Source organism: Montipora foliosa, chromosome 11 (genome assembly GCF_036669935.1).
Source record: "Montipora foliosa isolate CH-2021 chromosome 11, ASM3666993v2, whole genome shotgun sequence".
In the NCBI taxonomy this organism is placed as follows: Eukaryota; Metazoa; Cnidaria; class Anthozoa; order Scleractinia; family Acroporidae; genus Montipora; species Montipora foliosa.
In genome coordinates, this window is record NC_090879.1 from 18807224 (window position 1) to 18819723 (window position 12500).

The 12500-nt window shown below is 39.2% G+C and overlaps 3 protein-coding genes across 4 annotated transcripts in view; 2 read left to right on the plus strand and 1 right to left on the minus strand.

Annotated features, from left to right (window-relative positions):
• The window catches only part of LOC137975359 (sphingomyelin phosphodiesterase 4-like), a 64360-nt gene that overhangs the window by 8923 nt on the left and 42937 nt on the right, over nucleotides 1–12500 (minus strand). The gene's annotated exons all lie outside the window — the stretch shown is intronic.
• On the plus strand, nucleotides 7–6548 carry LOC137975362 (SET and MYND domain-containing protein 4-like). Its single transcript, XM_068822460.1, has 8 exons — nucleotides 7–17; nucleotides 129–221; nucleotides 1091–1167; nucleotides 1808–2271; nucleotides 3085–3158; nucleotides 3625–3715; nucleotides 3921–4241; nucleotides 5504–6548. The coding sequence occupies exons 2-8, from the start codon at nucleotides 143–145 to the stop codon at nucleotides 5796–5798; spliced, it is 1401 nt and encodes a 466-aa protein (XP_068678561.1). The 5' UTR covers nucleotides 7–17; nucleotides 129–142; the 3' UTR covers nucleotides 5799–6548.
• LOC137975360 (xylosyl- and glucuronyltransferase LARGE2s-like) overlaps nucleotides 7625–12500 on the plus strand; it is a 24802-nt gene continuing 19926 nt past the window's right edge. For both annotated transcript variants that reach the window (XM_068822457.1, XM_068822458.1), the window contains exons 1-5: nucleotides 7625–8188; nucleotides 8703–8907; nucleotides 9016–9211; nucleotides 9790–9846; nucleotides 11253–11342. In XM_068822457.1, the coding sequence (XP_068678558.1) occupies nucleotides 8750–8907; nucleotides 9016–9211; nucleotides 9790–9846; nucleotides 11253–11342 (501 nt within the window). In that variant the 5' untranslated portion in view covers nucleotides 7625–8188; nucleotides 8703–8749. The remainder of the gene's footprint in view (nucleotides 8189–8702; nucleotides 8908–9015; nucleotides 9212–9789; nucleotides 9847–11252; nucleotides 11343–12500) is intronic.

The following is a 12500-nucleotide window of genomic DNA, read 5'->3' on the forward strand; positions in this document are numbered from 1 at the left end:
AACAAACAAAATACTTGGTAAGGGTGGATCTCTATCACCTTTCCTCCTAAATGAATTTGTTAATGATGTTGATGTCCTAAATTTAGCTTTTTTTATCATTAACAATGTTTATATTGTGTATGTCTTAGATTTCTTGAAAGGAATGTCCTCGTCATCCCTGTCTGATGAAAGTTTTCATCTAAGCAAATGGTCAGGATGCAACCCAGATGGAGAATATTTAGGTAAGAAATAAAAGCAAGCTCAAGATTTAATTACATGTCTGTCCAGAAGAAGTGTTTTTTTCAGGAAGGATGAAATGGTATTTGTTCCTTGTGGTTAAAAAAACCAAAGATGTGAATTAAATGGGACATTCCTGTTTATGTCTGTTTTGAGCAAAACCTCATTTCCTTGCTTTGCTGTAACAAAGATTTAAGCATGTAGGCAATGCAGTAAAGAGAGCTCTTCTGTAAGGGCCAATACATACATGTATCAAAAAAAAAACTGGCTCTGCTATTTACCCTCCCTTGAGACTAAAATGAATTGTGCAGCTCATCAAGAGTGAGTTGAAAGCATGTATAAAGTTCCTCTGACAGGCTGCATTATGATCCAGACATGATTCTGGAGCACAGCACCACAGCCAGATGTACCGTACACTGTAATAATAATAATAATAATAATAATAATATTATTATTATTATTATTATTATGCTTGTGTAAATGAACAATGAACTTGAACTGTTTTTTATAATTGGAACAGAATGTTTTTTTTTATATTGTTAATAATTTCTGTGTTAACTGACTGATTTTCAATAAAGGTTTTTTTATTTAATTATTATTATTATTATTATTATTATTATTATTATTATTATTATTATTATTATTATTATAAGTGGGGAGGGGAATTTGATATGGGAGGAAAACCAGAATACACAGATCTGAAGTACCGTAAACCTTTGAGTTAGTGTAAGATGGACAGAAATATTATTGTGCTTGTATACAGTGACAGTAAATGATTACTACACTAGACAATCACCCATCCTGTCCTGTCATTTACCCCATCCAACAGGACTTGACTTTGATAAACAAATTTTGGTTGCCTTTGTTCTGACAGGTGATTATAGCTCTGTCTTCAGCTTGGTGACCAACACTGATTTGCAGCCTGTCAAAATACTGATGTCTCATGCACTGGTATGTCTTTTGCTATAAGAACAGATATGATACAACAGGTTGCAAAATTGGTGAGACTGACTTTCGTTAAAAAAAAAACACCTTTTCTAGCTCTTGATATGTGCTGTATGTAGAATTCCAACCTTTCCCACTTCTCCCCTCCTTCTCTCCCTTTCAAGTTTTCAGCATTATTCTTTATTGCTAGCAACTTTGATAAGGGGGAAGGGGGGCAGCAGTATGTGAGATAATGGGTAAATTAATAATGCCCAAGCAGGTGAAGTGTCTCCATTAATTTTGCAACCTGTTGCTTAGTGGTCAATGATGCTCTATCAGTGGAAGATCTTTATTAGTATAATACAACTCAACAGGTTTCCCACAGATATCAAGTTTGACAATCCCAGTGCAATGCATCAGGTTAATTATGGCTAAACACAATAAAAAAATTTGCTTGTGCATGTGATTTGCAAAGGATAACATTTTTCAGATGACCGCATACATGTACATTCATCTGTCATTAATAACTTAGTAATTTGCAGTTTATAAGTCATGTCATCCATTCCTCACAACTTCCATTTGGCATTTTTTGATTGAATGAATTGTTGAGAACAAACCAAATTCATTTCACTGTAGGTTTCATGTATTTATCAACATTCTTTTCTAGCATTGTGCATTACTGGCTGAGTTTCTTGGTGGTGTTATGGTTAGAGATGATGTTGGTGAATTGCAAAGGACTACAAAATGTGATGACTGCACCCAAAACAGGCTATCTCATTCACAAGAACAGGGAAACCAAACAGTTGAACAGTGCTACAATGGTGGTAATTTTCAGAAATTGTTTTGCACAAACTTGCAACAAGAACTTGAAAGTAGCAATGAAACTGGTGAAGGTCCAAGCTGTCTTGCAGCAGATGTGATTGGCTGTCTGTTGTTTCATCATTCTCAGCAAATGTGTTGTAATGTTCATGCAGTCACAGCAATAGTGCCTGCTAATGACAGCAAGTCAAATCCAAAACTTCCTACATCTAAGGAGAAAGTTGTAACACGGGAACAGAAGAGGATAGCCACAGCTGTGTATTCCACTGCGAGCCTGTTGAATCATGCTTGTGATCCAGATGTTATAGTGAGGTGAGAGATTTGTTTAGACTAGTTTTTAATACAAATTTGTTGAGTTTAGAATAATGTGGTAGTAAGATGGGACCAAGAAAGTTATTATTGTTTTGTTTGGTTTTGTTTAGGGAGAGTGTTTGCTTATTATTTTGGGACTTTTGGCAGTCTTGTTATGCAATTTCTCTGTTAGAACCACAACTTCCCAAGAGCTCTTCCTTTGACATGTAACATAATAACCATGGAGGAAAGCATTAAGTAGACTTTCTAAGGAGCAAAACGTTTCATGGGCATATCTGGTTTTTCGTTATGAAAAATAGGGTTATTTCATCCTCAAGCAATGTTCATTGCCAGGGGGGGGGGAAAATCCCATATAAAAAGGGAGGGATGCTCGTGGAAAATTTTAAATTAAACCCCTAAAGGAAACCAATCTGGGCGTGGCCCAGGCTTTTTTGACCCCTAATGTAAATGTATGTACTTATTATATTTCTTCGCACGCAACCCTAAAGGAGACCATCACGGCTACATATGATAGCGTTTTGCCCAGAAAAAATTAAGTGAGACCAAAATCAGAAATTTACACCCCTAAGCGAGACAACAAGCATCCCTCCCCTTTTTATATGGGAGGCCCCACCCCCCTGGGGTCCATTTACAAGACCAATTGAGGTAGGGTTAGGGTTAGGTTAGGGTTAGGGTTAGGCTAAGACTAAAGTATCAAAATCCACCAGAGTTTCTTGAAGTGGGGTTCTTTACATTATTGTTTTCAAGGGCTTTCTAGTAACCTTTGGTGATCTCCATGTTTTGCAAATGTCAAATTTTTCTCTCTACTTATAGCTTTGTTGGTGGCCATCTGGTTGTGAGGGCAACACATAATATTTCCAAAGGATCAGAAATATCTCATTGCTATGGTAAGTTAACCCAGAGGTTACGATGTACTGTAGCTTATAGCCAGCCTTACATGATTGAATTGCTACGTTCCATCCTTATCAATGCTTGGTCCCTTTATCCCATCTGGGGTTGACAGACTCCTGGGCCCAGTTGTTCGAAAGCAGTTTAACTTAATCCAGGATTAGCGTAAACTTTAGTTTCGTGTTTTCAACATTTTGGTAAAAGTTTCTTTTGCTTATTTTTGTTTTCCAAGATTGACTTCCTCTGATGTAAAGTTTCAGCGAATATCAGCATTGAAAAGCATTTGGGAGAAGAGAAATAAACTCCTGGGTTAATTTTTAATCTGGGGTTAGCGTTAATCGGCTTTTGAACAACCGGGCCCTGGGAAGTATAAATTGCCTAAATCCAGTCATGACTTCGGACAAAATGCCATAATAACATTGAACTTGAGATAAAATATTGAATGACTTGACTGTTTTTTCACAGGCCCACATGTGAGTCGCATGGGTCGGGAGGATCGTCAAAAGCTCCTGTACCAGCAGTACTTCTTTACTTGTCAGTGCACTGCGTGTAAGAGGTGAGTTTTGATACAAGAAATGTTCTGCAAATCCATTTTAACTATCTTCATCAGAAGGTTCTTGGAAGCAAACAGTTCACTGTGGTTAGTGGGTAGCATCTTGCTATCCTTATTGTTTTTCAATGGAGCACCAAAGTACTGTTTATGTGGGTCACCCATGATGGCCCAAAGAAATAATTTGCTGGTTATTGCTCTTTTTATGCAGTGATGAAGAAATGGAAAACAAGAGACTCTGCTTCTCTGCATTTGCCTGTCCAAAGTGCAAGTCTGCAATGAAACTGTCATCAGTAAGTGATGACATCACAGGAAGCTGTCAAAACCGTGAATGCAGTTACAAGAAGAGTATGTTAGAAGAGTGCAGACTGGCACATGAAGCCGAGCTTCTCTTCGTGAAAGGGGTTCGCCTTTCCGAGAGAGTAGGAGTCAAAGAGGCTCTTGATGTGTTCATGGAATGTCTGCGGCGGCGTAAAATGCTGCTCCACACGTACCATAAAGATCTGGCAGAGACGCATGATGCTATAGCTAGGTAAATAATTTATGTACCTTTGTGACCTTACATGTTCCTCAGTTGGTATTTCTGAATGGAGTGACCAAATAATAATAATAATAATAATGCTTTATTTATATAGCGCTATTTCCCTTTAGCCCAATAGCGCTTTACAATAATTACAATCCAAAGTAGGAAAATTTACAAGTAGCAATAGGATGGATTTTTACAATTTTCAGATAAAAACTATATTAAAAACTATTTTAAGATATTAAAACTATGTTTCCAGGTAAAAAGACTATATTACATGCTAATCTAAGTTATAACATTTTTTAAAAAGGTATGTTTTCGTATAGGTCTTAAAACTTGGTAACGAGGTACTCTGTCTGATAATGTCGGGGAGAGAGTTCCACAAACTGGGTGCTGCAAAAGAGAAACACCTATGGCCATAACTTACTAGCTTGACGGGTGGTATTTTTAGTAAGTTTTTAGAGGAAGATCTCAGATTCCTAGTTGGTGCATAGGGCTCTAATAGTTCAGTAATGTAACTAGGAGCCTGGCCATTAAGCGCTTTATAGGTCAGAAGTAGTATCTTATAGTTAATGCGCTGGTTAACTGGAAGCCAGTGCAGCTGCTTTAGGACAGGCGTAATGTGGTCATATTTCTTGGTACGAGTAATAATGCGGGCAGCAGCATTCTGGACATTTTGTAAGCGATCTATTAGAAAGGTGGGTAGCCTATACAATATTGAGTTGGCGCTATCAAGCTTAGAGGTAATGAAGGCGTGAACCAGCTTTTCAGTGTCTGCTGGAGATAAACAGTCTCTTATCTTACTAATGTTCCTGAGGTGGAAAAAACAGGCCTTGCAGGTATTGGTAACATGCTTATCTAGTGACATGTGCTCATCGAAGATAACTCCAATGTTCCTTGCAGTTGGGGATGGCTTGATCCGTTCACCAGACACATCGATGTGGACACTATGCGGGCCAATCTGGTTCCCAGTTTGACTGTATTCAGGGGACCACAGGCAATTATTGGGTAGATTCCATCCTTTCAAATAGTACAGTTCAAAGTGTTAAAACTAGTTTTATAGCCTCCTTAAGAGAAAACCTCGAAAATTATTTCCTTGCTGAACGGGGTTTTGTTTAGGATAGCTTTGCGACACAGGTTGTGTTTTAATAAACTGACAAAAAGCCTAACATATTACATTGGTACCTCCCAAGTTACATTTCACCCATGCAGAAGAAAGGGCCATGATCAGTTCCCTTTGAAAGATTTGGTTTTGTTGCTTTATTTTTCAGGTGTTATGCTATGATGGGAGATTTTAAAAAGGCAGCACATTACTGTTCTCAAAGCTCTGAATCAGTCGGGAAGGCTTTTGGTTCATCGAGTGTGGAATATGCACATGAACTTCACAAGCTATCACAACTGCTGTTTAATGACAGACAAGTTAAGAAAGCACTTTCCACGATTGACAAAGCCACAAGTCTTCTGGTGCAACATTACGGTCGCAGCAATCCAGATGTAAAGGAACTAAATGAGATGAAACGCTGTTTGATAGCTGTCGGCGGCCCCACCAGGTCCATCAGCTCGTGATTTGATCAAATGTGAATAAAAGAGTTCGATAAAAATCGAGATTATGGATATAACCAAGTAGGAGCCAGCCCCCTTATGGTTATATCGCCACATACAGTGACACCATCCTTGAATGAAACTTCCATTAAATTAAAAAAAAAGGGTATTCAAAAAATGGACAAAAACGGAACTTGTACATATAAAATTGTGATAAAATTTTTTTTGAAAATATCTTTTACACTAAAAGTGTTGTGTATACTTTTTATGAGTTAAATACAATTGTATGAACTTATAGTTTGTCTATCTCCATTGACGGAGATCGGTTAACACTTCCGTAATATTTTGAAACTTGAAACTTGTTTTGATTAAAAACAAGAGCCGTAACAAATAAGTTTATGAGAGAGAAGGTTAAAAGTATTTAAAAAATACTGTTCGCTTTATAGAGAGGTATAAGCGAAACATTTAATTGGGAAAAAAACTTGATTCCAAGGAACAGCTCTAACGTCTCGAGTCCCTCTGCAAATACTGGACAGCATTTTATTTTGGTTTGGTGGAAATCAGAATTATTTTGAATCTGCGTTCCGAACTTGCAGTAAGTGTTCAAATGATGGCAGAAGTACAATGATTCAGTGATTTGGCGTGTGGAAACTAAGTTGTGAATAAAAAGTACGTATTGTTCACATCTCCAGAATGGATCAGTAACGAGTTACAAGTGTCCACTTCATGTCAAATTGAAATGTTTTCGTGAATAAAATTCAACTCTTAACCATGCCTTTATCTCCATGATTATTTACCATTTCCCCGTGCCTAGAACTAACAAACTGTCTCTATACCCGTGTTTTAAATCAAAGTGCAGTACCCAACTAAACAAACGCGTTCACAAAATTGTGCATCGGTGGCTCAGTTGGTTAAGTTGCGGGAGGTCGTGAGTTCCACTTCGGCCGGACCAACACTTGGCGTCTTGAAATAACTGAGGAGAAAGTGCTGCCTTTGAAATTATACCCGCAAATGGTTAGACTTTCAAGTCTTCTCGGATGAGGACTATAAGCCGAAAGACCCGTCTCACAAATATCGTCCATGTTCATGGGCGTAAAAGTACCCACACACTATTCGAAAAGAGTACGGGATGATGCCCCCTGTGTTGTGGCTGTCCTTTGTGAGTGTGTTCTCTCCAGCAGAAGTGGCCGGCTTGGTAGTGATGTCTCAAAAGGCTTGTGGTGTACGAGGCCACCCAAGTAGAAACAGCCATAAATCAAAAGGGACTTTGCCGAGTGCTTGAACATGTTGATGAAGGTGATCAAATGTTGAGCGATCCCCAAATTGTTAAAGAAGAGCGGGTTCCTAAAATTACGGCCCGAAGCATAAGATATCAGCCAAGAGACTCTTTTTCTGCCATCTAAAGTAAAATTGAGAAATCCGTGATGAGAAAAGCAATGAGTGAACCGTCCTTATCTTACACGATGACTCGTTGCTGTCATGGTTTTCTATCGCATAGTTAGTGCCTCACTGACCAACGCGGTGGATTAAAACAGGTGTTGTTTACAGTTGTTTACAGACCTATCATAGTGCAGGGTTTGTGTAAGTGAGCGTGAAATTTGAAGCAATAGAAAAATAATGATGTAAAGGGAAGCAAGGAAGTCAACAGCTTTGTTTGTTAAATTACTTTACGGACCAATGCCTTCCGTCACCTTACATCATCATTAGCTATCCAGTTGGCCAAACGATATGTCATTTGACGTCAACAACTTTCAGTCTACAATATGTGATTGGTAGTGGCCTCTGAGAGCGAGGAGATATGTGGTATTTCTTTCGAAGGCTACGCAAAGTTTATAGAAACCGCAAATTAATCCCCTAAATTTTCAATACCTGAAGACTTGATTACAGATCATCACGAAAACTAACAATCAAACGTAAGATAACACCTGTTTCAAGAAGTACCGCCATCACCCGACGAGTCGCGTGTATCGAACCTAAGCTTTGGCTGGAAACCAATAGAAAGGGCTTGAGTAAAAGTAAACTTATACATGTCCTGCTAATAGCACGTTCTTTCACAATGACAAATAACAGACATAACAGATAGGCTGTTGAAGACGAAACTCGGAATCCGTGGCTCGTTCCTTAGATCACTGAATAGAAAAATCAGGTGTATTTTAGGGTGGAATTGTATTCAGCCTTCTCTGTGTTTCAAAGGGGGGAGGTAGATACTTTACGATCCACCAGCTGAAGGTCGAAGACGAACAGGTTTGAAATTTATCACCTGAACTGGTTGATTTGAATTCAAGTCTACACAAGTGACCTGTTCATCAGTTGATGATGTACCCTCCTGCCTGATCGTCTGGTAACTCAATCATTTTGAAGGAAGTGATTTGAAGAAGCAATGAGTTTCAAGAGACAACATGTGATAAATAGAGGTGAGTATTTATGTACAGAAAATCCGCCGGCCAAGACAGATATCAACAGTGTAACTTGGCTACAATTGGAATGTAATGATGTAATGCTCTCGAGGAAAGGCAATGTGGCTCGGGCTGAGAGCGCGTTTGCAACCAAACTACTTTGCATTTCAATTAGATATAGTTCGACGGTATGGAAATAGTTGGAAGAGGTCCTTGACACACCCCTATTACTATTGCCAGACATCTTTCCCTGGCAATTTTCTTTACTCCCTCTTTATACATCAACACTGGTTACCGAACCAGCCAGGCCCGCCGCGGGTTGCTCGAAGCATGGTTAGCTCTAACCAGCGTTAAATATCATGGAAACCAGTTTTGATACCTCTTAACCAACGGTTAGCGCTAACCAGGCTTCTAGCAACAAGCCCCAGGACTCTGAAGGGCGAAAGGGTTAAAGAAAATTCAACTCGAAAAACAAATGCCTATTGTCAAATGTTTTCTGCACACTGTTTATCCTTTCTTATTTTTGATGAAGTCCACAGATAATGGTGTTCAAGTGCTTCTCAGTGTCCCCAGACTAGAATGCTTTGTGACTGCCTGGCTCAGTTGGTCGGCAGATATATTGCAGTAACGCGATTGCTGATAAAATGGCGATGGACCGTAGCAACCATGTTTATTCTATACTCCATTAACACTCTACACCCACTTTTTGAAAGAAACGTCTTGGAATCCAATGAAAGGTAACAGCCACACCTTCATACCAAGAATAAAACGCCGGAAAATGTCATGATGTAGTTTCTCTGTTGTTCGCTTGTACCAGGTGTTAAACTTTGATTTTCTGGTTCCAGGAATTTAATAAAACATGGTCTTCCTACAGAGAGCGTTACTATCGCATGGAGGAAGAGACGTCAAATAGAAACACCTAACTTACTTAGCCCATATGTTATGGAAAGTGATTCGTTATCTCTTCGCGGATGGTGGATGTCACACGTAAGATGGGACGTCGCTGAAATGAAGCAAAGATCCAAGCGGAAACCCAGACAGGCCAGTTCAAAAGAAAAGTTTATTACTGTTTTAAAAAGGAAGTGTTCGGGTCCCATTGTAAAAGTTGTAAAATTCATTTACAATCGATAACAATCGATAATAATCAGTGGAGTTCAGATCACATTTATGCCTCTCAGTACCATATAGGGCGATGTTAGCAGCTCTCGTGAGGTACAAATGACCACAACTTGCTGCCCGGGAAACCCAAAATAAAAGACTATATAACGGAAACTATGTGTTAGACTTGCTACGAAACCAATCAATATTCTACCGGCTCACTGAGTTCGAGAGATCCGTACACTACCCTCTGTAAACCTGGATAAATCCTCGGCTCTAATGCTACACTTATTAGTACTCTTTGTCCGTTATAGCAAACAACCAATATCAACATTGAAAGCAGACCACTAATTCACTCTCCTTTCCACATTCAATAAACACAGTCAGACACTACCTGAGTGCTCATCATCAGATTGCAATCAAATCTTTCTTTCACAATTTTTTTAGTTTGAAAGATCTTTACAGAGAGATATGCTGTCAATGTGATCACTGATTGATTGTACGCCGGATTTTCATGGCAGGTTTTCAGCGTGGAGTGCACACCGCATAGAATGGTGGAGACATATCAGTATTTGTTGGTAAGCCTTGAGTAACATGGGATAAGTCAAAGAGTAACACAGGAGTTGAGAGACGCGTAAAGCCAAAACTGATTTCTCATGAATGCCGGTATACTGATTTGGAGTGCGAGTTATAAACGAATGAGATAAGTGATCCTTGGACTTGAGTGGAAAATTAAATTGTCTCTTATAGACAGGGCGTAACGATGTATATGATCTGGGGGCCATTTCTCGAAAGTCCCGAAACTTTACGGGCCAGTTTCGGGTGTCACAATTCCCATTGTATCTCAAGAACGGAGAGAATTTAATTCGTCCAACCTCAGATTTATTTTTCTTTTTGTTACCTTTACAACATGTTAAAAGATCGGGTTTCCAAGACAATCGGTTGGCAATTTCACGGATGGCTTTTCGGGCCCAAAAAGTTTTCGGGCTTTCGAGAAACGGGCCCCAGGGATCAAAGGCGTGAAAAGGGACGGGATCAGGGATCACAGCTCTGGGATCTGGAATCACAACGCGTGGGATCGGGATCAGCGGTATTTTTCACGGAATCAGGGATCAGGGTAAAATTTGGGGTAAAAATATGGGATCAGTTACGAAAAAATATACCTCGTTACGACCCTGTAATATAGATGTTGCCGGTAAAATCCGTTCTCAGGTTAAATCCGTTTTTAACCGAGGTTAATTTTTGCTGATCCTCGTTTTACCTTGTAGGTTGAATACGCACTCAGATGAATTGAAGAAACGTTTTTTGGAGTCTATAATTAAGCGTATAGAAAAATTAGGGTCAGGATAGGATTAGTTTTGGTTATTATTTAACAATTATTCGCCGAAGGCGAAGTGATCATCGGTGAATATTCACCTCGATAATCACTGAGCCTGAGGCGAATAATTAATTGTTTTAGTATAAATACACAGGTGATTATTTCAAAAAAGAGAAGAAAAAAAACATTTCAACGCGAAATCATCTTCACTTACAGTGGCAAAACGACTACTGGCAGCCATTTTGTCCGTCGAGGTGATTATCGGCTGATAATCCGAGATAGCGAGCCAATGAGAGCGCGCGATTTTGTATAATCACCTGTGTATTTATACTAAACACGGATATTCTGTTTACTTCGGGAGGCGCGGTGGCCTCATGGTTAGAGTGCTCGATTCTGGATCGAGTGGTCCGGGTTCGGGTCCTGACTGGGGACATTGTGCTGTGTTCTTGGGCAAGACGCTTTACTCTCACGGTGCCTCTCTCCACCCAGGTGTATAAATGGGTACCGGCGAAATGCTGGGGGCAACCCTGCGATGGACTAGCATCCCATCCAGGGAGGAGTAGAAATACTCCTAGTCGCTTCATGCTAATGAAACCGGAGATAAGTGCTGGCCTGATGAGCCTTCTGGCTCGTAAGCAGAGACTTAACTATTCTTTTTACTTGCAGCTTAACAAAAGCATTCCTGTCAAAGGAATTAAATTTCAAGTCAGTACAGCCTCATGGAAGATGTCGCGACCCCCTAGCAGTCGACGAATGGTAACAAGCAACTGCTATTTTAATGTTATAATATTTTTGTTCTTTGAAAAATTGTAAGCGTGATAATTAAAATTCAATTGGTGACTTTTGATAATATTAATAGGGAGCCTAATTGAGCACGCGAAGTTTTTAGACGTTGGCGGCAAACAGCAGAGAACTTTTCGCATCCCAGGACAATAGTGTCTCCCTAGATTTTCAAAGTAATCACCTCAAATGGAGAAAAGAGAACTTAGCGATATAAATATAGTTGTGAGAAGAAAGGTTCAAAGTGAAAACAGTTCACTTCCTTTTTGTCGTCCGCGACTCAGAAACGTCTAGTGTTTAAGCTCCCTGATATCAGCTGGTGAACGCTTTTAAGCCCTGGCCAGCCCTAGATTCAACCCTCCAGCTTTGCTCTATCCAACATTGTTCAACAATTTGGCCGCCCACGTTGGAAGATGTTCGTTCAACATTTTTTGTTCGATCAAGTGTTGGATAGAATTTGCTTGTGATCAAACAATACACCCAACCATTTTGCTCGACGGAACAATGTTGCAGTGTTTTGCCGCTTTTCCAACAAAGTTGTGTCCTAAATCGAGTCACGTCCACGCTGCTAGCCAATCACGAATCGCTATCTAATTTTCAAGCCTAGTTGTAATTTGCAACAAAGATAGCAGACACGGACGAAGATGACGTCATGGTTGTTGATGAACAACTAGAAACCTTGATCAGCGAATATGAAGCAAGGCCAAGTCTGACGGACACTTTTGGTCTCCTTTATCACGATCGCTCTGTTTGGAGATGTCTGGTTCAGTAGCGTTTAAACTTTCTGCAAATTGATCCGGGCTCATTCTCATCATCTCTTAAACGTGGATGTATCTTGCAGTGAGCATACCCTTTTTCACGGTTCGCTTTTTTTTTTTTATAATTTTTTAATTTTTTTTTATTTTTACAATACATATACATACATTAATTACAATTCTAAAACAGCTACTTACTCTACTTACAGTACTACATTACTTTTTTTAAAAAAAAAAAAACATATATTAAAATAAAATCACACAGAAAGTCATACAAGATATTTGATTTCAAGGCAAAGGATTCTACCTTTTACGCTTCTTATGTATAGTTAATGCAGTAGATTTTGTGAGAGGTTTTTTAAATTTTTTTTTTAAAGCG

Coding starts and splice junctions, on each gene's coding strand:
- LOC137975362 (XM_068822460.1), top strand. CDS start 143: ATGTCCTCGTCATCCCTGTCTGATGAAAGTTTTCATCTAAGCAAATGG. Junction 2,272..3,084: donor GATCCAGATGTTATAGTGAG/GTGAGAGATTTG, acceptor CTCTACTTATAG/CTTTGTTGGTGGCCATCTGG. Junction 3,159..3,624: donor AGAAATATCTCATTGCTATG/GTAAGTTAACCC, acceptor GTTTTTTCACAG/GCCCACATGTGAGTCGCATG.